Here is a 27923-nt window from a genome sequence, read left to right on the forward strand (position 1 = left end):
AGTATTTCTCTTCAGCTGCTGCCAGCCTGTTCTGTGCTAAGTTAACTCCAAGCCCTAAAAATTAAGTGCCTGTCCGGAGGCACTTCCGTCCATCAAACAGGGATATAGCTGCTTTGGGTGGAAAGAACTCAACTCAAGAGCCAGACAAGAAGGGAGAGTCAAGACTTGAGGGCAGCCCCACAGGAGCACAGATATCCAGACACCAACAGAAATCATGGGAGAAATGGCCACAATAGAAATGAAAGCTTTCCAATCCATTAGTGGAGGGAGAAGGGATTTCCCAAGAGCCAAACATTCTAGGGAATCTGAGAGCCATTCTAGGGAATCTGAGAAGGAACAGCACAGTTCATAGAGCCCAAATTCCATCCTGTTGCAGATGAGGAAACTGTGACCCAGAGATGGGAAAAGACTGTCCCAAGACCATTCTATCAGTCAGCTATGGCCGTGTAACAAACTACCCCAAACTCAGTTGTATTATTTCTCATGAGTCTACAGACCAGCAAGGTGGTTATTCTGGTCTGAGGTGGCTCACTCCTGTGTCTTTGGGCAGCTGCGGGTTAGGTAGGTGGCTCCGTGAATTGTGGCTGGCCTTTCTTACATGTTTGGGGTGGGTTGGCTGTCAGACAGTCTAAGCAGCCCTAGCCTGGGATGGCTCACCTCTGCTCCACGTGTCTCTCATTCTCCAACAGTTAGCTCGGGCTCCTTCCTGTGGTGACTGGCCAGGGTTCCACAACCATAAGCAGAAGCATTCAAGGCCTCTTGAGTGAGCCTAGACTAGGAATTTTCTCAGCATCATCTGCCATATCCTATGGCGAGTCACAAAGCAAGGGCCAGACCAGATTCAACGGGAGGAGAAAGACTCCACCTCTTGGTGGCAGATGCTTGGAAGCCTCCCTGCAAAGGGTATGGACACAGAGGGGCAGAGCTTTGAAATCATTTTCACACTCAAGCTACCTCAGCCAAAGAGGAATAAGGGTTAGAACTCGGGTCTCCTGGTCCTAGTCCGAAGCTCCAAATGACATCCCTGTGCACAACTGACCCTAGGAGGTGGCCAATATTATCCCCATTTTACTGATGAGGAAACCAAGGCTCAGAGAAGTGAAGTAACTTACCTACAATCCCACAGCTAGGAAGTGAAGGAGACAAGATTTCTACCCAGGGCTTGGTGCCTGGCATAAAGAAAGCTCAGAAAATGTTTCTTTTTCTACCTGATGCTTCCTACTTGTGGGAGGGACTCTGGAAAGATCCTGAGTTTTTTTCAGGAAGAGGAAAAGGCTTTTTTTGCCAGTGGTAGGAAGTCTGGAGTTCAGGTCCTAACTCTTCTACTTATTGGCTGTATGACCTTGGATAAGTCACTTTACATCTCTGAGCTTCAGTTTCCTATCTTTAAAAGGAGGATAATACTGTGGTACCCACCTCTTAGAGTTCCTGAGAAGGTAGAACTCTTTGCAAGGGCCTGATACCGTGCACACACTCAATACTTTAATTGGCAGCTCTGATGATGAAGGTGATTAATTCCTTCCATGACGTGTGAACAAACTGAACTCCGTTATACAACTACACACACACACACACACACACACACACACACACACACACACACGTTGCCCCTGACCATGGGGTTTTGGTTTGACACTGAGGGATGAAGAGGCTTCATCCTAAGGCACTCTCCAGGCACCCTACCTGACTGATTACTCCCCTTTCCCAATTTGCAAGGGATTGTTGTGGTCAGTGGTAACTTGGAAACACAAGCTCCAGGACAGGTCCTCCCCCAGCACATGCCCATTCTCTGCTCCTCAGCCATGCCACGCTCTTCCCAGCCTTGGTGTTTGCAGCTCTGGGAGGGGACCACCCCCTGTCTCGAGCCAGGCCCCTGCTTTGCTGGTGCACCCCTAGGAGCCCACGGCATTCGGATGCAATTAGATCCGACATCCTGGGAGCTGCGGCTGCTTGTCTGGTAACTACCTGACGTACAGTGGCCCCAGCACTTACCCTCCAGCAAGTGCTTAGTGAGGATCCACCACCGTGCGCCTGGTGTTGCGTTAGGTTATCCAAGGCCTGGAGATAACAATAACTCACTGTGTGCCAAACTCTTCTGAGTGCATCACCCCCATCAACTTACTTAATTCTGTAAACAACAGATGCGTTCACACGATGATGTTCCCCATGTCATAGTTGAGGACACAGATGCTCGGAGGGTTCAGTGGCTGCCAGGTTTGGACCTGGCTGTCTGACACTGAGCCCACGTCCTGCATCACCTCCCAGCCCCGCCTCATGTAGTAGGACCACGTCCTGACGGCAGCCAGCCTCCCTGGAGATTCTGAGCAGGCCAGTGACACGGTCGGACCTGTGGTTTAGACAGCACACCCTGGCAATAGGCGGAGGGTAGAGGGAGGGGTCAGGCAGCCAGGTGGCGGCAGAGGCCCTGAGCGTGGTCCTGTGATGTGTGGCCCCGCCTGGGGAACCCCTGCACGCCCATCTTGTGCCTCCGGGGAGAGCTCAGGTGAGTCCTCGAGGTTCCACATGGTTCGTTTTTTTCCTGGAGGACAGTTCCTACCACTCCCTGAGACTGCGCTCTGTCAAACAGTGTTTTGGCAGCTCAGACGAGCCACACCAGGCTGTACAAGGTGATGCCTTCAAGAATACGTGTCATGATGGGGATTCGGAGTGACAGGAAACATATCCAGCAGCTGTCAGCTCCTGCTTGGCGACAGCTTGGAACATCTTCCTGCAGTGATGCAGAGTCCTGGGCCCACCTCCCTCTGCACACGCGTGTGTGTGTGTGTGCGTGCACTCACATATCACACACACACACCATACACATCACACACACCACACACATCACACATACCACACACACACCACTTACATCATACACACCACACACAAACACACACAACACAGATATCACACACCACGAACAGACCACACACACACCATGCACATGCACACCACACATAGCACATACAAACCACACACACAACACACACACACAAACATAACAAATTCCAATCCACCCTTAATTAAGCTGTAATTTAATTATGCTTTGATTATACTCTCTCAAGTTCAGCTCTTTCACCCTGACTTAGAGGTCCTAAAATGAAGAAAGCCTCTGGTCCCACCCACTAATTTTATAAATTTGGGGAAACTCATATCCAAAAAGAGGGAGAGATGTGGGCATCGCCACAGAGGAAAGTCAGGGAAGGGCCACCCTTGGGTCTGAGAAACCCAAGCTTCACCAGCCTGTGTCTGAATCCTTGAATTCCCAAATCCATCCCTTAACTACTGTCGAAGGAGGGGGTAGGGAGCATGGGGAGTCCAACCTTCTGAGCAAAAAGAAACTGTAGCCATTGTTAGTGTATATATATATATATTTTTTTTTTTTTTTTTTTTTTTTACAATTCGTGGATTCTGAGATTTTCATCTGGGGAAACTGAGGCCCAGGCTGGGCAAGCGACTTGTCCATAGTCACAGAGCAGAGACGCGGTGGGGGGGTGGAGGAGGAGCCCTCAATGAGATCTCCTGATACCACACCTTGTCTCCCCTGAGCAGGCTGTATAGTTCATTGTAAGTACGTTTTTTCAAAGACAAACAATGCTATGTTAATTGAATTCCTGGCACTAATTATGTTATTTGCAGCTTTCAAAAATATTATCCCCATTTTACAGGTGAGGACATTGAGGATCAGAGAGGTTAAGTCACTTTCTCAAGGTCGCCCAGCTAGAAACCAGTACACTTAGGATTTGAACCCAGAGTCCATTCTCTTAGCACTGCCTCTCAAGGTGGAGCAAAAACACCAGGGTGGTTGAGGACTGATTTCTTTCTGCTTTCGCAGCAAAGCAGCTGAAAAGTGTTGTTGGGTTTGCCCCTGGTCTGCAGTGCTGGGTGTGAAATGCCTTGTTGACCTTGCTGAAGCTTTGCCCACCTCATTCTGAGATGGCTCAGTCCAGGGATGTGGCAGCTCAGCCCGTGAGGTGTTCCCGTAGGAAAGGCACATCTGGTGAGGGGGTCTCTCTCTTCTCTTTCTCTTTGGGGGAATTGGTCAAGGAGGGGGAAAAAGGTGGAGGAAAAGGAGGAAAGAAAGGCAGAACAGAGGTGGGGTCTCATCCACATTGAAGCTTCCAGGGCAGTGGCTTTCAGTCCTGGCAGCGGGCACAACCTCCTCGGGAATTTCAGCAACACTGATGCACAGGACCCACCCCCAGAGATGCTGAGGGTCCAGTTGGCCTGGCGTCCAGCCTGGACATCACTGGGAGTTTTTAAATCTCCCTAGAGATTCTTATGTGCAGCCAGGACTGGGCGAGGGCTGGGTCTGAGCCCGACACAGACAAGCGCTTGGGGAGTATCTGGAGGGGAAAGAAGGAAGACAGGAAGGAAGGAAAAGACATAGGGAAGGACAGAGAGGAAATGAGAACACTGTTCATTTTTTACGCTTTAATGGGTCCTTTTGGGGAGCCAAAGAGATTGGTTTTCTCTATGCTCCTTGGAAGTGACATGGTTTCTTGTCCCGCCTGCCATTTTATCAAATTAAATTGAAACCAAATTAGCACTGGGCCAAAGGGCCCCTCAGCAATTCCACGGTATGGAGGAGCACCTGGTGCTGGCTGTGTGGCTTCGTGAAGGCACAGAGGCCTTGGGACCTGGGCCTTTCTGGCGTCAGTTTACTCGTCTGTGAAATGGGATTAGTACATTTTCTTGGACCACCTCACCATGTGGCTGAGGGGACGTGATGAGAAAATGAATACAAAGGAATTCTAAACAGGTCTTTCTTTAAGGCCTTCAGAAAAAATATAAGTGTTTTATAAAAGTTTTGTTGCACTTACAACTGCATTTATGGCTTCTGCTTCTCTTCTGTCCCTTATTTAAATCTGGTGTATTTAATCACCAATTTCTGCTGTCCCGTGGAGGTCCTGCCTTGATTGCAAGATGGTGTTTTCTTGGGAAAGTCATTGAATCCCTCAGTTTGCTCACCTGGAAAAAACAGATAAATTCACCATAATTCATCCGTGTAAATGACATTTATTTCACCTGTGCCAAGCCCTGCTGGGCTCCAGGGATACAGGGCATGTGCCTTCGGAGAGCTTGCAGCCCAACGTGGGAGCTGACATGGGCAGGTAGAGTCCTGTGGTTCCGCTGGGGTCTTGCCTTCCAACTACATGGGTTTAGACTCTGGCTCTCCTGTATGACCAGCTGTTTGAGCTTCAGTGTGTTTCTTTACCTCTGGGTAGCTCAGTTTGCTTATCTATGAAACAGGTGAGAATAGGAGTCCTTAGAGTGTTCGTCTAAGGATAAAGTGAAATGGTCATCTGAAGTGCTGGGAACAGCTCCTGGCACCGAGGAGGAAGCCTTATGAAAGCCTTGGCTAGTTATTATATGACCATAAAGGCAGGAGGGTGTAAGGAGCACAGAAGGACCTATAAAATGATGTCAAGCAGAGAGGAGAGGAGAGGAGAGGCATTCCAGATACAGGGGACCAGCCTGGCTAAGGCAGGTCTAGGGGCTACAAAGGATCTGGTATCCAAAGATGTTTGAGACAGCAGAGGTGGGCTGGGGCCCATCTGTGGAGCTCATGGAAGTCTTGGAAGGCTGAGAAACTGAGCTGTATTCTGTGGGCTAATTTTTGCTATTTCCACAGTCCAATTCTACTACCAGCTGCTTTTTATTTTCCCCTTTAAATTGGCTTGCCTTTTTCTCTTGGCTTCCTGTAAACAAAATAATGTCCGTGAAATTAGAAGTTGGATGTGCAAACCATATATTTATATATTTTTCTAATTCACATTTAAATAAATGCATAACCATTAGACATTTCCAAATTTGTTTGTCTACCTACAATCGTCTTATGAATACTACTCGGGAAAGACTTTTAAAGGCAAGATTTCTAAGCAAGGGTCAGGTGTTTGTTGGGAGGGGAATAAAGCAAAGCAAGGTGCTCATCATTTGTTTCTACACCTTCTGTGGAATATTAACTGCAGCTCACCTACCACCTTCTCCCCGCTTCCAGGGTCCTGGTTGGCTGGGGTAAGGATGGGAAGGCAGGGGCCCCCTGCAGAGGAATAGCAGCATATACCTTGCTTAGGCGCACACTGCCTTCTGCTGGCCAAGAGAAGATACGCTTGCTAATGTGCGTCAGATTCAAATTTGCCTTCCATCCTCACCTCTTTGGCTCTCTAGACCCTAGTGAAAGCCATAATGAGGGTCCCTCGGGCTGTTTTTATCCCTTTTGAAAAGGTAAAACATTCACATGATTCAAAACCCAAAGGTACAAAAGGGTCTACTATGAAAGTCGTTTCCCACCCTTCCCCAGCAACCAGCCCCCCTCCCTCAAGGCAAACGCTATACCAGTTTCTTAAGCATCCTTCCCAGACTCTTTTAAAATATTTCCAAAACCATAACAGAAATCTCATTCCACTAAAATAAAGCCACCCAGACTAAGCAACCAGTTTAATGCTGATTTTATCACATTCTCTGTCCTATGTGATTGGCAATAAAATGAAACAAATTGTTACCAAGAAGTGTAAAATGTTCAGGAGACAAAAAAAAAAAATTTTATTGGAGTAAAATTGCTTTACAATATTGTGTTATTTTCTGCTGTACAATGAAGCGAATCAGCTATATATATATATACACATATATATATGTGTGTGTATATATATATATATATATATATATACCCATATCCCCTCCCTCTTGGACCTCCCTCCCACCCACCCCCATCCCCCCCATCTAGGTCATCACGGAGCACTGAGCTGAGCTCCCTGTGCTATACAGCAGGTTCCCACTAGCTATCTATTTTACACATGGTAGTGTATTTATGTCAAACCTAATCTCCCAATTCGTCCCACCCTCCCCTTCCCCCCCCCCGTATCCACATGTCCGTTCTCTGTGTCTGCGTCTCTATTCCTGACCTACAAATAGGTTCACCTGTACCATTTTTCTAGATTCCACATATATGTGTTAATATACAGTATTTGTTTTTCTCTTTCTGGCTTACTTCACTCTGTATGACAGACTCTAGGTCCGTCTACATCTCTGCAGATGACCCAGTTTCATTCCTTTTTATGGCTGAGTAATATTCCACTGTATATATGTACTACATCTTCTTTATTCATTCATCTATCATTGAACATTTAGGTTGTTTCCATGTCCTGGCTATTGTAAATAGTGCTGCAGTGAACAGTGGGGTACATGTGTCCTTTTGAATTATGGTTTTCTCAGAGTATATGCCCAGAAGTGGGATTACTGGGTGATATGGTAGTTCCATTTTTAGTTTTTTAAGGAAACTCCATACTGTTCTCCATAGTGGCTGTATCAATTTACATTCCCACCAACAGTGCAAGAGGGTTCCCTTTTCTACACACCCTCTCCAGCATTTATTGTTTGTAGAATTTTTTGATGATGGCCATTCTGACTGGTGTGAGGTGATACCTCATTGTAGTTTTGATTTGCATTTCTCTAATAATTAGTGATGTTGAGCATCTTTTCATGTGCCTCTTGGCCATCTGTATGTCTTCTTTGGTGAAATGCCTATTTAGATCTTCCACCCATTTTTTAATTGGGTTGTTTGTTTTTTTGATATTGAGCTCCATGAGCTGTTTGTATATTTTGGAGATTAATCCTTTTTCCGTTGCTTCATTTGCAAATATTTTCTCCCATTCTGAGGGTTGTCTTTTCGTCTTGTTTCTGGTTTCCTTTGCTGTGCAAAAGCTTTTAAGTTTAATTAGGTTCCATTTGTTTATTTTTGTTTTTATTTTCATTATTCAAATGAACTTTAGCTATGACGTCATGAGAACAAAAGGCATGTCAGGATACAGGGTGGCAGTGAAACAGGGCTTCCTCATCCTGCAGGCTTTATTTGTAATTTTAAATTTGCATTTTCTGAGGTAAGACTGAACCTGGGCACACTTTTTTTTTTTTTTTATTGAAGTATAGTTGATTTACAATGTTGTTATTAGTTTCAGGTGTACGGCAGATTGATTCAGTTGTATTTTTTTTTTTCAGATTCCTTTCCCTTTTAGATTATTACAAAATATTGAGTATAGTTCCCTGTGCTATACAGTAGGTCCTTGTCTGGGTACACTTTTTGGACACATGTATATGTGGCTTTGATGGGACATCGTATGAAATAGTGGTTCCTATCTCAGGCTTTGGCTTGGCAGACTTTGGTTTGAGTCCTGAATCTGATTCCTACGTGACCTTGGACAGGTGGCTTCTCCTGGCTGAGCCTCAGTTTCCTTATCTGTAACATGGGGATGGTTGTAAGTCTTAGCTTGCGGGGTTATTGTTGTTTGAGTGCTTAATACTCAGTAGGCAGTGTTATTGTTCAAAAGCTAAATGAGGTCTTGGTAGACCTTTTGTCCCAAAACACCCATGGGACCGGTGTTTTTACAGCTCTGATACAGGGAAGAGTTGAAAGAGGAATTCAGAAGTGGAAGCGGTGGATGGCGTGCCCACAAATGCTTGCTCAGGCACTGGACGGGGCTTGGGATGTGCCTGGAGCAGGATCAGGGTGGGGGAGGGGAGGAAACTAGAACCCAGCTGGTCAAGGTCATGGGTTGACATTGAAGTGGCTTATCAGGCATGTAGGGACGTCGTGTTATCAGGCTTGATTCTGGTGACCTGCATATCTAAGAAGAATGAAGGTTGTGGGCAACAGGGGTCCAGGAGGCAGGTGAGGCAGAAATCATTGGGGGCAGCTCCCATCACTTAGGCCTTTCAAATTAACCTCTGGGAGCAAGTCCTAAAAGCAGCCAGGGCCAGAGAAGTCCCGCTCCCAAGGCTGGTACAGGTAAGAATCCATTTGGGGTCAGGGTCCCAGGCAGAGACGGGGTCAGCCGCAGTCCGCCTTGGGTGGGAGCTGAGGCTGAGACCCGGACAACCGCTCTGGGCTGCTGCTGATTCACCCAGCACACACTCAGTACTGTGCCAAGAGCTGGGGACACAGCTGTAAGCAGGCACACGTGCTCCCCAGCCCCAGGGAGCCTCTGGTCTCGTGCAGACATGCCAGGCCATTGGGGCACGAGTGCTGAGCTCCGTATGAGGGGTGAGCACAGAGGGGCTTCCAGTCCGGACTCAAGGTGGGGAGGGGGGAGCTCTATGTGTCAGCGAATCTTGAAAGACTGAGAGTAAAAGATGGGAGGGGTTACCCAGGTTTAGAGAGGGAAGGCTAAGGAAGGATTCAGGGTCCAGGGAACAGCATGTCGAAAGCCCCAGGGGTGGGCAAGGGCCACCTTCTTTGGCGAGATTGACAAGTAATTCAGTCTGGCTGGAGGGTAGAATATTTGGGTTGGAATATTGGGTTGGAGAGATGAGGCTGTGAGGAGGGGAGGGGATGAAAACATAGATACAGCCTTGACACTGGGATCAAAAACTTGTACTTTACCTAAGGTAAGGTGGCTTTTTTTTTAATTGAGATGAAATTCACATAACATGATGTGAACCGTTTTATCATATACAGTTCAGCGGTATTTAGTGCATTCACAATGCTGTGTAACTACCACATTTTCATTATCCCCAAAACGAACCCATATCTATTAAGCAATCACACTCCATCCTCCTCACCTGTCTCCCTAGCCCTTGGCAATCACCAAGTTGCTTTGTGTTTCTATGGATTTACCTCTTCTGGATATTTCTTATAAATGGAATCACACAACATGTAGCCTTTTTTAAACTGTCTCTTTTGTAAGTCTCATCCATGTCGTAGCGTGTGTCAGTACTTCATTCCTTTTCATGGCTGAGTAAGACTCCATGGTATGAATAGACCATGTTTGCTCATCTATTGAACTGTCAAGTGAAGGGTCCAGGTTTGTGTTTCGGAAGGATTTCCCTGAGTGCTGATGGGAGAGGGATTGGGACCAGGGAAGGATGGAGGTAGTAAGCCGTGAGGTCCTGCCCCACAATCCAGCTGAAAGATGGAGAAGAGCCTATGGCAGAGACCAAGGAAAAAGGGGTGGCTTGTGGTGTAGGAGGAGACACAGAGGCTGAGGTCTTCTGGCAGGAGCTCAAGACCCTGTGCCCAAGGAAAGCCTTTCCCTCTGGCAGTTAAGAGGGGCTGGCACATGCAGGGGCTGGCCTTGGGGAGCTCTGTCTTCCCGTGGAATTCTCCCTGTGGGGGACCTGCTACACCCAGTTCCAGTCAGATCAAACCCACCTGCCTGCCGGAGCCACTCCATCTCCCATTAGTTCTGGAGTAAAACTGACACCCTGATTTCTTGGCACCTCCTCAGATTGTATCCGGCTGACATCTCTCTTCCGTCCTCGGCAGAAAACCCTGCTCTGCCCTTTGGCCAGTCTCTCTGCCGTTAAGTCTCTGCATTTTCCTCTCAGCTGCTGAGGATGGCCCAGCGGCAGGGACCCTGGATGTACTCAGTATATCAAACACAGCTGGATGGGCCAGCAAAAACTCGGGCTCGTCTTTGGATCAGGAGGGAAAATGAATTATCAGCACTTGTATATATCATGGGAACCAGCCTCTCAAAAAGATGGATCCAAAAAGATACAGGAGAGAGTAACTTTATTCTTTCTCCCACTGCCCTTCCCATACCTTCTCCATTTTTTTTGCTTCTCAGGCTGAAAGCTTTGTTTCCATGGGTCTTCTGGTCCTAAGAAGTGTAGTTCAGTCTGATAATCATACAGCTCTAAACGTTATTCATTTTCAAAAGCTCGCCCTTCCCTCAGCAGGGCTTCTCGGGCTGGGAATTCTGCAATGAGAAAGGGCCTTGTGCGCTGCTTCTTTCTCACAGGACAGTCTAATGTCACTGCACTGTTATATTATAGAAGATGTAGAATGCTGATTTTTTTTTTTTCCTCTCTCTTACGGGGCATGCTTGATATGGGCAGAGCCTGGATGCACTTGACCTTCCCCTCTGCTGGATTCCGTTGCCCTTTCAGAGTGGGACCATTTTTAAGGAGATGCACAGTGGCTGCCTTCATCAGGGTTCACATCTAGACCTAGGAAACATCCCCATTCTTATCAGTGATAGGTAGCTCACTCCCAACAACCCCCTTTCTCCCTTTGCTCTGCCCCCAGGTAGGCAGGCAGCTCCAGGCTGATTTTTCTCATTACTCTTTTCTTGGTGAACATCAAATGCAGTCACTGTCAAGCCACCATGGGTTTCTTTGAAGCCCTCTTCACCAGATGAGGGTGATACACCTTCTCCCCTCCCTATGGTTCCCCTCCCACAGTGACCTGCCCCTTAAGGCAGCCTTTCCTGCAAGCCTCTTTGATGGCCCAATGAATTCCTTGCCTTCATTAAGCTAGAAGTGGGTGAAGGTCTCAGATTGAAAGAGCTGCATAGACGGTGGTAGCAGATGCCATTGGTGTCTTATCCAAGCCCTGTAGCCCTTGCCACTGTGTACTCATGATGGCTTCCTACTGCAACCCTCTTCACCTGAAGGCTTTCTCTGGTACCACGTGGGCAAGTCAGAAGTGCTGGGGATTTAGTACCCCTAGTAGCAGCCCTCAGCCAATGAGGGATGGGAGCTGGAAGATAAATACCCCAGCTCCCTCTCCCCCAAGGTATGTTCTGCACCATCTCTCACAGTTCCTGCAGGACTGAGCCCACTGCCCACAGTGGAACTTGCCCATCTATGCACCATGTTTTGGCTCATTCCCTTCCTTCTGTGTCACTTCCCCACCGCTGCTGCCTGGGGTGGCCTCCCAGATAAGCCAGACTCCAAGAGACACTCACATCTTTGCTCAGGCTCAGCTTCTGGAGAACCCAGTCTTTTTTTTTTTTTTTTAATAAATTTATTTATTTATTTTTGGCTACATTGGGTCTTCATTCCTGTGCGCGGGCTTTCTCTAGTTGAGGCAAGCGGAGGCTACTCTTCTTGCGGTGCACGGGCTTCTCATTACAGTGGCTTCTCTTTTTGTGGAGCACAGGCTTTAGGCGCACGGGCTTCAGTAGTTGTGGCACGTGTGCTCTAGAGCGCAGGCTCAGTAGTTGTGGTGCACGGGCTTAGTTGCTCCGCAGCATGTGGGATCTTCCCAGACCAGGGCTCGAACCCGTGTCCCCTGCGTTGGCAAGCGGATTCTTAACCACTGAGCCACCAGGGAAGTCCCAAGAACCCAGCCTTAAACAACAGCCATGTCTATCCCTTTAGAAAGTAGGAATGCTTAGTCCCTGTTGGCTTATTCTTAGCTTAGGGGACTTTGAAATTCCAGGATGAAAGGAGAAGTTGCATTTAATAGTTTGTTGCACACAGTTTACAAAATGCATTCACATAAATAAGGGTTTCTCAGCCTTAGCACTGTTGACATTTTGGACCAGATAATTGTGGTCCAAATTCTTTATTGTGGGGGAAGGCTATCTTGTGCATTGTAGGATGTTTAACAGTCTCCCTGACATGGACTCACCAGTGGCATACCTCCCCCGCCCCCACTGGGACAACCATGTCTCTAGACATGGCCAACTGTCTCCAAGGGGCAACACCACCTCTAGCTGAGAATCACAGACATAAGCCATCTGATGTCATTTGGTGTAAATGGCAATCCAAAAAGAGAATGATGGTGATGGTGATGGTGGTGGTGATGGTGACAGTGATAGTGATGATGATGGTGGTGGTGGTGATGATGGTGATGATGCACGCAGTAACATTACAACATGACATAACATTCAAATGACTTGACCAGACTTGCTCAGGTGCTATCAGTGAACCTAGAGTCTGATCCCAGATCTTCTGCCTGCCTTACCTCACTCTGAAAGCCCATGACATAGACTGGAAATAGTAAGCCCTATTCACAGACAAGGAACTTCAGAGAAAACACATGCCCTCCATGAAAGTGTCAAACCAAGAATGAAACCAGAGCTTTCTGATTTCCAAGGCTGTGTGCTCTTTCCAGAGCACTGCTCCTTCCTGTTTTAGAAAGAGCAGAGAGTTGTGCTAGGGTTTTCAGATGAAAGCTGTTTGCACCCTTGAAGATGCTTCTACTGCATTGAGATCATTGGAATGAATGATAGAATAAAGCCAAGTTGTGCTCTGTCTGCAACCCACTGTTACCAGCAGATCGGCTGTGAGTTGGCTTATGGAATAAATATCTGCCGTCTACCACGTTCACACTAGCCTAATCCAGCACTTCCATGAGCTATTGATGTTTTCATGGTACTTAAAGTTAAGAGCCTCTTCCATAGTTCAAAAACTGACATCAACCCTACTGTTTCTGTTGTCATATAGGGTCTCCAGCAGACTCTTTCATAGCATAGCATTTATTGAGCACCTACTGTGTGCAAGAGAAGGTGGCGACTCCAGAATGTCAATGTAATAGGGGTTTAGAGGCTGTCGCCTGGTTGTAAACTGGCAGGGAGTAGGCGGAGTCTCGGAGCTTAGTCTGGAAGCCCTGTGTGCAAAGCAAGCGCACAGCTTTTGTTAGGAGAGGATGTTTGGGGGTGGTGTCGGGGAAGCTGATGGAGGTTATGGGGGCAATTAGAATCTCCCCAAGCCACCTGTTGGGACAACTTGACATGAGGAATTATGGTGGATAAAATATGTCCCCTGCCCTCTGGAAGCAGACCTTCAGCAGTGTGCCTTGTGTTTCTGTTGCTTTGTTCTTACTACTTGAAGCACCAACAACATGGGTGGTTTCCACATCTCCTCCCTGCTCCTGGAGTGGCAGCAAACACTGCCCTTGGGCAATGGATGAAGCGGGGGCGTGGGGGGGTGGGTGGGAGGGGGTTGTGGTTCTGCATCAGTTCCAAGAACTTCGCTGAGGCCATTTCCTGGAACCCTCTCCTCTGGCAGTGAATTGCTCAGTCAGGATGCTCCTGTTTAAAATCCTTTACTGTCTCCCATCCCCAGCAAGATGACATCCAGGTGACCTAAACTTGTCTCTCTAAACCCTTCATGGTCTGACTCCTGCTTCCATGTCTATACCCAAAGCCGGGCACACTGACCACCAGGGAAGTTCCTTCAGGAGTTGTGACCCCTCTCCCTTCCTCCCTCTGCCTCAGGCACTGCCCTCTCCCCCCACCTCCTGTTTATCTGCCTAGTGGTCCCCTTCTCTTTCTTGAGGATCACCTCCTCCAGGGAGGCCTCTCTGATGCCCCCCATCTGAGTTAGACACACTTCTCTGCACCTACCTTGACTGTAACTCCTACCACAATCCCTGGCTTTCTCGTCTAAACAGACCACTGCTCTGTGACTCCTCGTGTCCTCTGAGCACAGCACAGTGCCTGGCACATAGTAGGTGCTTGGAAATATTAGGGAGAGGATACAAGTAAAGGAGAATGACATAAGAGAAAAAGGGAAGAAAGAGAGAAGCGGAGAAGGAGAAAGGAAGGAAAGAGGCATGAGTTAATATCTGTCCGTGATTGATGCAGCCGAAGTTGAATTGTCTGGCATTCCTACAATCACAGATCAGTTTTATCCAGCACACCTAACATAGCACAGGTTTCTTTGCCGTACTGAAGTGCTTTCTGGATTATTAACTGTCCATCGCTGTCCAAATATTTAGTGTCAAGGTACTCAATTGTGTTTGGGTCTTTAAAAATGTGTCATCCTGTGATGCTATGAATAGTGATGGCAGGTTGGAGCATATTTCATGAATAAGGTGCCTCCATCCCGTTCTCTGTTCCGTCCCCTAAACATAATAGATTAGCTGGTTGATTTTGAGGAATTTGCCAACGATAAGTGGAAGGATCATTTCACCTTATATAAGAATGCAAGTTATCATTAGCAAGCAGTCAGCTTGCTCTGCATCACAGAAAAATGGAAGACCCATGTCACACCCCCAGCAGGTGGCTCAATGCCCAGCACTTAGTTTCACCCAGGAAAAAATGTTGTTAATGACGGGGATATTGAAGGCAATTCTACAGACAATGCAGCACTTGACTCTGCAGTGAGCTCCATGCCGGGAAGGTCATTTCATGAATGAGTCTTCAAAAGCCCAATCCATCCACAGATCTGTGTGCAATGCTTTTAGGAAGCATCAGCACATCCTGTTCACAGGTTCGGTCTATGCCTTCCTCACCCCCAGTTCCTAGCTTGGGATCTGACACATAGTATATCTCAAGAAAATGAGTGCTGCTTGAAAAAAGAAATCAAAGGCTTGTTGAATGCCTGTAACTTGGCTTCACAACACCCCTCCTCTTCTCTCTGCCCCCCAAGCCTGAACCTAAGCAACAGCGACATCCTGACCATCTACGACGGTGATGAAGTCATGCCCCACATCTTGGGGCAGTACCTTGGAAACAGCGGACCCCAGAAGCTGTACTCGTCCACACCGGACCTAACCATCCAGTTCCACTCGGACCCTGCCGGGCTCATCTTTGGGAAGGGCCAGGGATTCATCATGAACTACATAGGTAAGTATCCTAGCCAGTCACTTTTTCTCCTTGGGTTTAGGTGCAAGTTAAGACAATTTCTTCTAGATATGTCTTTTGGGGAGGGTTATGCTACATGGGTTTTTTAATATATTGACACGGTAAATATACGTCATTTTTTTAAGAGGTTGGTCTCTCTAGTCAGAAGGACCAGGGTTCAAATCTTAGTATTATCATTGATGACTGTGTGACCTTGGGCAAGTCACTTAACCTCTCTGAGCCTCTTTTTTGTCATCTGTAAAATGGAAATAGTGATACCTCCTCCACAGGGTTGATATCAGGACTTAGTAGATAATGTCTCATAACTTTAAGATTCATCATTTTTCATTTGCAGTCAGCTGTGACTTTATATCGTCAACACACTCTTCACATTTGCAACTCCTCAAAGCATTACCTATGCCATCTTGCCTGAACTGAAGCTTGGCTCTCCCCTAAGGACTCTTCTTCTCCTGCAGTCCCATCCAACCAAGACAGCCCTTTCTCTCCTACCTCCCGTACTTTATTTTTTTTAATTTTTAGTGGAGTATAGTTGATTTACAATGTTATATTAGTTTCAGGTGTACAGCAAAGTGAATTAGTTACACATATACATATATCCACTCTTTTTTAGATTCCTTTCCTATATAGGCCATTACAGAGTACTGAGTAGAATTCCCTGTGCTATATAGTAGGTCCTTATTAGTTATCAATTTTATATATAGTAGTGTGTATATGTCAATACCAATCTCCAGTTTATCCCTTCCCCCCTTCCCCCCGGTAACCATAAGTTTGTTTTCTACATCTGTAACTCTATTTCTGTTTTGTAGATAAGTTCATTTGTACCCTTTTTTTAGATTCCACATATAAGCAACATCATGTGATATTTGTCTTTCTGTGTCTGACTTACTTCATTCCATATGACAGTCTCTAGGTCCATGTTGCTGCAAATGGCATTATTTCATTCTTTTTTATGGCTGAGTAATATTCCATTGTATATAGGTACCACATCTTCTTTACCCATTCCTCTCTTGATGGACAGTTAGGTTGCTTCCACATCTTGGCTATTGTAAATAGTGCTGCTATTGGCGTTGGGGTGCACGTATCTTTTTGAATTATGGTTTTCTCCAGATATATGCCCAGGAGTGGTATTACTGGATCATATGGTAGCTCTATTTTTAGTTTTTTAAGGAACCTCCATACTATTCTCCCGTACTTCAGATTCTTTCTTGCTGCTCAATGTGTCTTCCAAACCTTTTCTCTTCCCATCATCTTTAAAAAAAATCCTGCTATAAAGTTCAAACTAAGTTCACACGTGACCATCCAATACCCCCTTCTTAATTATTTCATCCACCCACACCCTTCCCTCCTCACTCCCCACCCTGAAACTCCCCCTTATTCATTCCTGGCTCCATCCCCCTCCTCTGCTCAAGCTCTAAACCTTGGAGGGTCCCATCCTGGACCCTGTCCTGCCTTCTATCTGTGTGCTGTCATCCAGGCCCATGGTTTTAAACAATGCTTATCCATATTCCATTGACCCCTAGTTTGTACCTACAGCCTTGAACCCTCCCGTGAACTCCAGATCTCTCCAGCTCCCTGCTCACCGCGCTCTTGCATGTCTCATTGGCAGCTCAGGTTTAGCATGGACAGAACAGAACGACCCCTTTGCCTCCCCACCCTCACCACCACTCACTGCGCCTCCTGCTGTCTGCCCATCCCAGGAGGCGGGACCACAGCTCTCCTGGTTTCTCAGGCTGCTTCCCCTGTATCCAGTCCATCCTCCCAACTCTCCTGCCACAGTATATCTCAGATCCAAGTACTCTTCTCCATCTATCCACCCTAGTCCATGCTGCTATCCTCGCCAGCAGTCAGGGGACCAGAACACTGTGAAGTCCCACTGATCCCAGCCCTGGAAGGGACTTGAACTGACAGTGTCTGGTCCAGCCCTGTCTCGTCACAGCACAAGAAGCCCTGGACCACCAGGGATGAGGGACTTGATCATCAGGGGCGGACCTGGGGCTCACACCCAGGCTTCCTGGCTCCCAGCTCTTAGGGTTTCTCTACCCCCAATATTTTTGGCAACAGCAGAGAACCTGGGAGACACAAAGAGGTAGAGAAGACCTAACTTCTTTTGGCATCCAGGATGGTGGGTGCTTGCTTCCTGAGGATTTCAATGGGCAGGATTCAGCCAGCAGTTAGGGGACTTGCTTGCACCCCCCAGGGAAGAGGTTGACATCTTGATTTCCAAGATGGAACCGGGAAAAGGAGAACTGATCCTGCCAAGTCTCTCTGCCACCACCAAAGACCCTGGCTTGAGCACGATTCCGTGTCTTTGGTTCTTCCCCTTGGCTTGAAGATTTGCCCATCTCTAGCTAATACAAAGTGTTCTCTTTGTATCTCCTCCTGCCTCCAGAATACAAGCTAGTTCCCTGACCATTGGCTGTCTCAAGGAGCCTCATGCATATGAAAATAAGTCCCTTGCTTTTTTTTATTTCCAGCTGGTAGACACTTCCCATCCCCACTCTGCTCTGCAGGTACCTCTCAGAGAAGCAATTACAAGTATTGATCTTTTTTTTTATGTTTCTCGGGGGCCTTTTTACCCTTGATTGCGATGCTAGGTACTTTCAGAGTGTTACTGCTGCCACTTTCCATGCGTTCTTTACTGGGTGATGCCCTGGGCAGAGGCTGTCCAGGCAACATGCCCTCCAGAGTCAGCTGCCTTTGGAGGGAAAGTTTCTGGTGACTTGGCTTCAGTCTGTCTCCTTAGACCTTTCTTCCCCGCCTCCCTCCCTACTGGAAGATGAGGTCATAGTTTTGCTCATTTGTCTTCTCTGGTGCCCAAGTCAGTCTTGCAAAACTGCATTCAGCTTAATGGCAGAAATATGACTCTATCCAAGGCTGCCCAAGGTTGACCAGAAAGCCTGGCCATTGTTCAGTTTGGCAATATTTTGAAGAGGAGGTGCTCTTGTTAATTGAAGCTGAAACTTAGATTCGTGTGACAATTTGCGGTTGGCAAGCACTCTTACATATATTATTTTATTTCCTCTTCAAACGCATTATCTCCATTTTCCAGAGAGTTTGGTTCACAAACTTTCATGCTAGGCCCTGTCCTAGGCATCAGGATACAGGAATGAATAGAATTCTCTCCCTGCCCTTGAGCCAGTTAGTGAAAATGGAAGAGTCCCATTAACAGACAATATCAGGATCATATGCTGATGAGCACAGGATTCCAGAGAGTGCTTCCCAGGGGTACACAGCCTGGCTAATATGGGTGACACAAAAAGAGAGAACAGCTCAACTTTTTGCTTATTTCTCTTAAAGAAACACAGGTTAATTTCACAGAGAAGGAAAGTGGGCCTCTGTATTTAATTTTGATGTCAGTCAATTGCCCGTGACTACCTGGGTTGAAGACCATGTTGTTCTCAGAGGAGGCCATGCCTGAAGTCGGTGGAAAAGAATGCCGTGATTGATTAGTGATGTCTGTCATGGGCATGGGAGAGGTATTTGCTACGCTGGGTCTAGATTTAACCAGACACAGATGCAACTCCCATCCAGTAGAGGGACCAGATGGAAGGGTTGGGGGTTTCTGTTGTCACTAGAGAATTCGTTTTTTCTTTTTTGGCTGCGTGGGGTCTTCGTTGCCGCGTACGGGCTTTCTCTAGTTGCGGCAAGTGGGGGCTACTCTTTGTTGCGGTGCGTGGGCTTCTTATTGTGGTGGCTTCTCCTGTGCCGGAGCACAGGCTCTAGGCACACGGGCTTCAGTAGTTGTGGCTTGTGGGCTCTAGAGCGCAGGCTCAGTAGCTGTGGCGCACGGGCTTAATTGCTCCGCGGCACGTGGGATCTTCCTAGACCCGGGCTCAAACCCGTGTCCCCTGCATTGGCAGGTGGATTCTTAACCACTGCGCTACCAGGGAAGCCCCTCATCTAGAGAATACTAAAGCTCCTACACTGATCTCAAGGCCTGACCCCAGCTCTGGAAAGTGGCCGAGGCTTTTCTGCTCTGGCTGCTGTCAGAACCTTCCATAGGAACACTGGGCCTACATGGTTCTGACTTCCCATAATTCTCCTTTGCACTGACAGAAGCAAAGACCCATTATTCTCGCTGCTTCTTATGTTTTGCTGTTGTCTGTGGTCAAGTACATGGGAGGGAAAGGAATTAAAAAGCAGAGATAAGTAAGCAGTGTTTTTCAAAGAGATATTGGTCACTTGTATGTTTATTCCTCTAATCCCAGGATAATAAATAAGTTCCATATTGTAGGTCAACTCCAATCAAATGACAGTGGCTCCCTGGAATGTTGTGTTGAGAAGGATTGGGAGGTTTCAGCTTGATTCAAAGAAAGAGGTTGCTATGGTTGATTAGTGATGTCTGCCATGAGCATAAGACTGGGAAGTGGTGGTATGTATTCAGTACATTTAGGTATTTCTTTTGCCCAAAAGTTGGACCATGGTGCTGATCTTTACTGTGAGCATGGAACCATGACTTCAGATCTCTATATTCCTGGTGCCTGGCACATAGTAGGCACTCACAACATCTTAGTCAAACAAATCAATGAATCCATATAACTTGTCTTAGTGTTATTCTCGTGTCCTGCACATTAATTAGTTTTCATCTTGCCTCTAGGGATAGACAGGGTCATGATTCTTGTCTCCATTCTCTGATTGAGGACAGTGAAGCTCAGAGACGTTTATTGACGTGACTGGAGTCACACAGCTTCTAAAATAAAGAGGATTAGAAGGGAAGTTCTCTGACTCCTGGGCCAGTTTTCTCATTCTAAGCAAAGTTAACAAAGGTTCAGAGGAACAGATAATTCCAGAAGCTCTGCCTAGGGTGTTTGGTGAACATGCAATCTCTGGGGGTAGAGTCTGGGAACTGAAGAACAGAAGGTTAAGTGACTTAGCCGAAACCACCCAGTTAGTAGACGGTGGGGCCAAGATTTGAATCAAGGCTCTGCTGCATGGTGGCAGCCGCTGAGAATGACAAATGTGATGAATGCTACGGAGGAGACAGGAGGGCCCATGGAAATGTGTAGCCATGCCGGCTCATCTTGAAAAGTCAGACAAGCAAACCTTTCTCAGTCCCAAAGCATTTGGCACAAGGCAGACCACATATCCAGTATTTGCCCCCATTTCTCCTCTTTCATCCAGAGTTTGAACATTTGCAGCTGTGTCCCAAATCCAGGGCTTGGCTGATTTTTCAAAGGCCTAAAAATAGAGGCTCCTGTTCCCCACCAAGCAATTCTAGAAGCCATTTCCCGCTCCCCTTCCTCTTGCAGACACCCAGGAGATCTCCTTCCCCCAAATAAAATCATGATGAAATCCCAGGAAAAGCCATTGCTTGTTTCTCAGAATGACTTTCCTGCAGACAGTAGAGGTGCTTTGCTTTCCCCAGAAGCACATAAGAGCTGCAAATTAATTACATGGCATAATTAGCTCTCTTCTCAAAATCTGTGCAGTGGGCACTTGGAAGCAAGAGTGATAATAGTGAGCTTTGGATTGCTACCCTAGTAACAAAGGTTTGCAGGAGGAAAACAGAATTATTCCAGAGGAAGATTCTGTGACGATAAGCTGTGTGTAGCATTTTCTGGAGTGTGGTTAATGTTCACTGATGGTAGGCAACGTGATTTGAAGAATGCAACCAATAATTATTTCTATCTTAATAGTTATGTGTTTATCTTAGTCTGCATTACAAAAATGTATATGACTAATCCATCAAACCCATAGATTTATGGACATTCTTAGGACAAGGCTGAGTATAGTAGCAACCTATTGCTATGTAACAGATGACCCCCCAAAATGAGCAGTAAACGTTTACTATCTCACAGTTTCTGTGAGTCAGGAATTCAGGAGTTAATACTGGGTGGTCCTGATTTGGGGCCTGTCATGAGGTTATAGTCAAGATATCAGCTGGGGCTGCAGTCCTCTGATGGCTTGGCTGGAGGTTCCACATCCAAAATGGGAAGAAATCATTGTAAAATCCCCCTAGAGAAGAGTTCTTGCAGGTTAAGGGATTTCAGAAGTTGTGTTGCTTACTTCTGGGGGCTTTTTCTTCTATTTGCTCTTCCCTCTGACATTCATAAAAGGAACCCCCAACAACAAGGCCACCTCCCCATCTAAGGATGATGTTTTTATTTTAAAGAGGTGTCAAGGAACGACTCCTGCTCAGATTTGCCCGAGATCCAGAATGGTTGGAAAACCACTTCTCATACGGAGCTCGTGAGGGGAGCCAGAATCACCTACCAGTGTGACCCCGGCTATGACATCGTGGGGAGCGACACCCTCACCTGCCAGTGGGACCTCAGCTGGAGCAGCGATCCCCCATTTTGTGAGAAAAGTAAGAGTAGTCTTGTTGTTTTCCTCTAGGTCGTTGGATGGAAAATCCCTCCCATGGAGTATTTCTTGCATGGATGCAGAGGAGCTATTCAGGGTAGAATCTGGCCTCTCTTCTACTCCACCAACACACCGGTGCCGTTCACCGATGTCATTTTGTAGGCCAAGGGCAGGGATCTCAGACTCAGGTGGTTTCAAAAGCCTGGCAGATAATGGAAATAAGTAAAGCAGGCTGGGTGTGAGACATTAGGGAATGGTGTGGACTGCGGTCAACAGGAATATATGTAGCCTGTGTAAAAACATCATTCAAATTCAAGTCGTTAAAATACCTGCAGCAGCCAAGCAAAACAAATCTAAGTTGGCCCTTGGAGCCCCAGTTCAAAACCCCTATGGTAGGTAGCCGACTTTTTTTTTTTTAAGGCACGTTTTAATTTCTCAACATTTCCAAAATGGAAATAGTTTGATCGATGATAATTTTTTAAAAGAAGTAGCTTGAATTTTCTGACAATGCCTTAGTGAAGGTATCTAGAGAAACAAGAAAACTTCTCCTTGTTTCTAAACCTTCAGTGGTCTTTCTCTTGCATTTACATTGAAGTAGACACTGGTAGGTAGCTGACTTTATCCAGACAGCATCCAGCCCAGTCTCCTGGTTCCTTCTGCCTGTTCGCCTGAGTTCTGGCCTGAGTGCAGGCCAAGTGTGTCTAGTGATAGCTGAGTTTAGCGTCTTGAAGAGGGGTAGCGACAGGAAGTGCCTCTAATGGTTTCTACCCTGATGTCTTAGTATCAGGGGGGCGGCGGGGGGAGCTAAATTTGGCCTCTCCCCTCATCCATTTGCTTCCCACCTCCTACATAAAGCTCTAGTCTGCAACCTTCTTCCTGGGAATCCTTGGATCCTTGGTGATACTTTGGTAGATCTGTTCAGCATGACTTAAATCACCAGTTGCCCAAGAAGAAATATTAAGTGCAGCAGAGAAAGAGGCTGTCAGGGAAGGAAAGCATGGGGGGGCTACATACAATTCCTGTCATAAACGTTCCAACATCAAGGAAAATTATAATGGTGGGAAACATGAAAGAACTCCTAAAGATTCATAAAACCAGCTACACAAACACATCGATTTGTTCTGCAACAGAATGTGGGGTGTGCGTATGTGTGTGGATTGTGATAGAAAGTAAAAATGGACAGTGAGATGTGCAATTAAGAGAGATCCATCACGAACCCACCAATGCGATCTACATCATCATTATTATTTTTTAAACATTTTTAAGGGCTTGGAGGGGACATAACTAGCTCTCTATGGGGGGGAGTCCCCTCCCATGCCTCAATTTTTGCCAAGAAAGGGCCCAAAGTAGAGCAAATAAATGTGTATTGGGCCTGTTGTGTGCCTGCGTGTTTTATGTTCCCAGGCTGGGTGCCACGTTCACTCTGCGTTCAAGACACAGACCCACCAAAGTGCTTCTCTTCTAGTGAAATGAGAGCAGAAGACCCTCCTAGAACAATGGGGTCCCACCTAGAAGTCCCTGAATGTTCTAACCACCTTTCATTGGTTAAGCTCCACTCTTGACATTAAAAGATGTAAATATGTAACTATGTCTTAAAATTGTGCCAGTAACAAATATGGTAATCAAGTGGTAGTAAAATAATGAGGTAGAAAGTGAAAAATCCCTTATGATCTGCTCTCTAGCAATGAGGCCACTCTCAAAAGTTTATTCTGTTTTATTCCAATTGCATATGTATGTATGTGTTTGTTACACACATACGTAAATATGTATGTGTGTGTGTATTGTGTATGTTGAGATATATATGGATACACATATAGAAATAGCTGCAGATATATTTTACCATAATAGGCATCAATTTCTAGAAACTGCCTTGCAACAGCTTTTTTCTTCAACTCAGAAATAGACATCTTTTCATATCACACACGTGATCTACTTCATTCCTTTTTATTTTTATTTTTGCAGCACAATGAGAAATAGGTTTTATTTAGTCTTAAGATGTTTCCTTTCTGCATAAATATTAACAATAGTGTATCATGAGTCAAAGTGCAAAATTTACATTACAGTTGTCAATTTAAAACTCAGTTTCTCTCTTTTCCATACTTCATTCCTTTTTAATTGGTTTATTCTTTTCCTTTTATCTATATTGACTTTTTAACTTAAAAGTAATGGACACTTAGGACTTCCCTGGCAGTCCGGTGGTTAGGACTCCGCGCTTTCACTGCCCTGGGCCCGGGATTCAATCCCTGGTCGGGGAACTAAGATCCCACAAGCGACACGGTGAGGCCAAATAAATGAATGAGTGAATGAATGAATGAATGGAATGGATGCTTATTTTCCTGTAGTTAAGAAAGCAGTGAGAAAGAGCACTTTGTTCTCATTAGTGGTCGGTCAGGATTTCATGGAATGGTTGTTGCATGATATTTAACTCCTCTTCTGTTAAAGGATTGCTTTTTAACCATTACAAATATAATATTATTATGTGCAACGTGCAGCCTTGTATATGGGTCTTTGGGCCCTGATGCAAACATTTCTTTGGGCAAATTCCTAAAAGTGAAATTAAATTCAAGTCTCTGTTGTCCTGGCCTGTTCTCCAGCCGCATGCAGTGTCTTTCAAACAGGGAAAGAACTAAGTGAGGAAATGTTCTAGATCATTCTGTAGTTCTCAGCAAACCAGTGGTCATCAGACCCTAACACCCGCCTGGTTTGATTTCATCTCGTGTAGTTATGTACTGCACCGATCCCGGGGAAGTAGACCATTCGACCCGCTTGATTTCGGACCCCGTGCTGCTGGTGGGCACCACCATCCAGTACACCTGCAACACGGGCTTCGTGCTGGAAGGGAGCTCCCTCCTGACCTGCTACAGCCGTGAAACCGGCACGCCCATCTGGACCTCTCGCCTGCCCCACTGTGTGTGTGAGTCCTCTTTATTGGCTTGAGCCTCCGGGGTGCATCTGGGGGTTGGCGTCTTCCTATTCCCGGTGGAGGGCTGGGCTGCTAGGAGGCGGTCCCCACTCTTGGGAGCGTTTGTTATCACTGTCCCCCAACAGTAGCTAGCAGGGATTGAGGGCATGGCTACTCTAACATTTACGGTAAGTTCATCAGGCACTCTGCTGAGTCCTTTACCAGATTTCCCTCTCTTCTTCCTTGGGTAGCTTCCTGAGCGTGGCAGTACTGTCTCCATCTTCCGAAGAGGATACTAAGGTTCAAAGAGGTGAAATCATTGCCCCAGGTCACACAGCTAGTTAGTTAAGAAGGAGGCCAGAGGCAAACCCAGGCCTGTCTGACTCTAAGAGATTAAAATTGAACAGTCCGCAGGGCAGTAAATAGAGTGATTTAGACTCTCTTTGACCTCCTCTATGGAGCCATCAAAGCAAACGTTTGGTTAAAAAAACACTTTAGGGGTTTCTCTACCATAAAAACTCAAAAAAAGGCTTCCAAGGTCACTCTGAGAATGGAAGAGTAACTGCATATTCTCACCAGACAGAGGAGGTGGAGAGCAGGGGTCTGGGGCAGGGGCGGAGTCTCAACCTCGAGGGCGCGTGGGAATCATCTAGGATGTTTTAAAACGCCCTGGAGATTCAGATGCAATTGGTCTGAGGTGTAGTGTGAGTTTCAAAAGCTCCCCAAGGTTTCTGATGTGCTGACAGGGATCGGACCCATTGCTTAAGAAAAGCGTGAGGCTCTGCAGAAGGAACAAAGCCTCACGCAATTCCTGGGGTTTAGAGATGTCAGCTGCACTGCTATTTTATGAGTGTGTTTTGAAGAGATCCATTAAGGGCACAGCCAGCCCAAGCTCCCAGAGCTGCACTGAGGTCTCGATAGTGCTGGGAAATCAGACTTTAAACAACAACAACAAAATAGATGTTTATTGTATGTTTATGTTTATTGTAAACTACATCTTTTGTGATGAACAGAGTGTAACTTAAGGACGTGGCTCTCTCCTGAAGTAGCTGTGTTTTGTCACTTCTCACAAGTATCAGAACAGGCTTTGTGGAGTTTTTTCATGGCCACAAACAAGCAGCCCTGCCATTTAGATGGACAAAAGCATTCACTGTTTGGAAGACAATTGGAAAGCAAGAAAATCCTTGTCCTTTTCCATTGGATAAACAGATACAGGCAGACCTCAGAGATACTGTGGGTTCAGTTCCAGACCACCACAATAAAAGAAAATATTGCAATAAAGCAAAATTTTGGGTTTCCCAGTGCATATAAAAGTTACGTTTAGCCTATACTGTAATCTATTAAGTGTGCTATAGCATTACGTCTTAAAAAAAAACAATGTATGTACCTTAATTTTAAAAGACTTTATTGCTAAAAAAAAAATGGTAACCCTCATCTGACCATGCAGGGTTGCCACAAACCTTCAATTTGTAAAAAAAAAAAAAAAAACACAGTATCTGTGAAGCGCAGTAAAGCAACACACAATAAAGCAAGGTATGCCTGTACTTATTGAGCACTTATTGTATGCCAGGCACCATTCTGAGCAGTCACATGCATTAATTCACATTCACATAATTAATTAATAACAGAGATGTTCATTGCTTCTGATAAAGAGCAGAGCATGGTCAAATTCAGACTCTGGGGAGACCTTCCTCTCTTTCTATCCATGAGGCAGCCAAGGCCAGGGTCCCCTGTGCTAGTCCATAAATTCAGCTTTCTCAGCCCACGAAAGGGATTTATCGCACAGACCCAAATAAATGAAAAATTTAAGTGCACATCATCTACTTCATAAATTTTCCTTAATTGACATCTGATTCCTTTATTAGAGGAAGATTTATGTTTCTGGGTTCCCATTTTCTCTTCTCAAAAAGGGGGAAGGTGTGGTAAGAACACAACATGAAATGGACCCTTTTAGCAAATCCTTAAGTGTATAATAGAGTATCATTAACTCAAAGGCATGGTGTTGTACAGCAGATCTTTAGAACTTACTTACCTTGCATAGTGGGAACTTTATGCCTGTTGATAAGCAATTTCCCCATTTCCCCTTCCTCCAGCCCCAGGCAGCCACCATTTCGCTCTCTGGTTCTATGAATTTGACCTTTTTTTAAAAGATTTTTTTATTGAAGCATAGTTGATTTCCAATGTTGAGTTAATTACTGCTATACAGCAAAGTGATTCAGTTATACACATATATACAGTCTTTTTTTTTATACTCTTTTCCATTATTGTTTATCATAGGCTATTGAACATGGTTCTCTGTGCCATCCAGTAGGACCTTGCTGCTTATCCACTTCATATATAAAAGCCTACATCTGCTGACCCCTGCCTCCCACCCCATCCCTCCCCCCACCCCCTTGGCAACCACCAGTCTGTTCTCTATGTCCCTGAGTCTGTTTCTGTTTCACAGATAGGTTCATTTGTGTCATATTTTAGATTCCATGTATACATGATATCATATGGTATTTGTCTTTCTCTTTCTCACTTACTTCACTTTGCATGATAATCTCTAGTTGCATCTATGTTGCCCCAAATGGCATTATTTCATTCTGTTTTATGGCTGAGTAGTATTCCATTGTATATATGCACCACATCTTCTTTATCCGTTTATCTGTCGATGGACATTTAGGTTGTTTCCATGTCTTGGTTGTTGTGAGTAGTGCTGCTATGAACATAAGGGCGCATATATCTTTTTGGATTATAGTTTTGCCCAGATATATGCCCAGGAGTGGCATTGCTGGATCATATGGTAAGAATTTGACTATTTTTTAAAATAAATTTCCATTTTTTTAAAAATATTTATTTATTTATTTAGGCTGCACTGGGTCTTAGTTGTGGCACACAGGATCTTTGTTGCAACATGCGGGCTCTTAGTTGTTTCATGTGAGCTCTTAGTTGCAGCATACAGACTTCTTAGTTGTGGCACGCGAGCTCTTAGTTGCGGCATGCGGACTTCTTAATTGCAGCATGTGGATTCTTAGTTGAGGCATGCGGACTCTTAGTTGCGGCATGCATGTAGGATCTAGTTCCCCGACCAGGGATCGAACCCAGGCCCCTGCATTGGGAGCGTGGGGTCTTACCCACTGGACCACCAGGGAAGTCCCTGAATTTGACTATCTTAGATGCATCCTATAAGTAGAACCAGACAGTATTTGTCCTTTTGTGACTGGCTTATTTCACTGAGCATAATGTCCTCAAGGTCCATCCATGTTGTCACATATGGCAGAATTTCCTTCTTTTTCAAAGCTGAATGATACTCCATTGTATGTATATACCACGTTTACTGTATCCATTCATCCATCAGTGATGTTTGTTTCCACATCTTGGCTAGTGGAAATAGTGCTGCAATGAACACAGCAGTGCTA

At 45.8% G+C, this 27923-nt stretch overlaps 1 protein-coding gene across 1 annotated transcript in view; it reads left to right on the top strand.

The window, feature by feature from the left end:
* Positions 1-27923, top strand: part of SEZ6L (seizure related 6 homolog like) — an 87428-nt gene that overhangs the window by 31845 nt on the left and 27660 nt on the right. Inside the window, exons 10-12 of the mRNA XM_061169253.1 lie at positions 15103-15299; positions 21430-21624; positions 24343-24534. Coding sequence (XP_061025236.1) covers positions 15103-15299; positions 21430-21624; positions 24343-24534 — 584 coding nt within the window. The remainder of the gene's footprint in view (positions 1-15102; positions 15300-21429; positions 21625-24342; positions 24535-27923) is intronic.

The sequence above is a fragment of the Eubalaena glacialis genome, chromosome 15 (genome assembly GCF_028564815.1).
Source record: "Eubalaena glacialis isolate mEubGla1 chromosome 15, mEubGla1.1.hap2.+ XY, whole genome shotgun sequence".
Lineage (NCBI taxonomy): Eukaryota > Metazoa > Chordata > Mammalia > Artiodactyla > Balaenidae > Eubalaena > Eubalaena glacialis.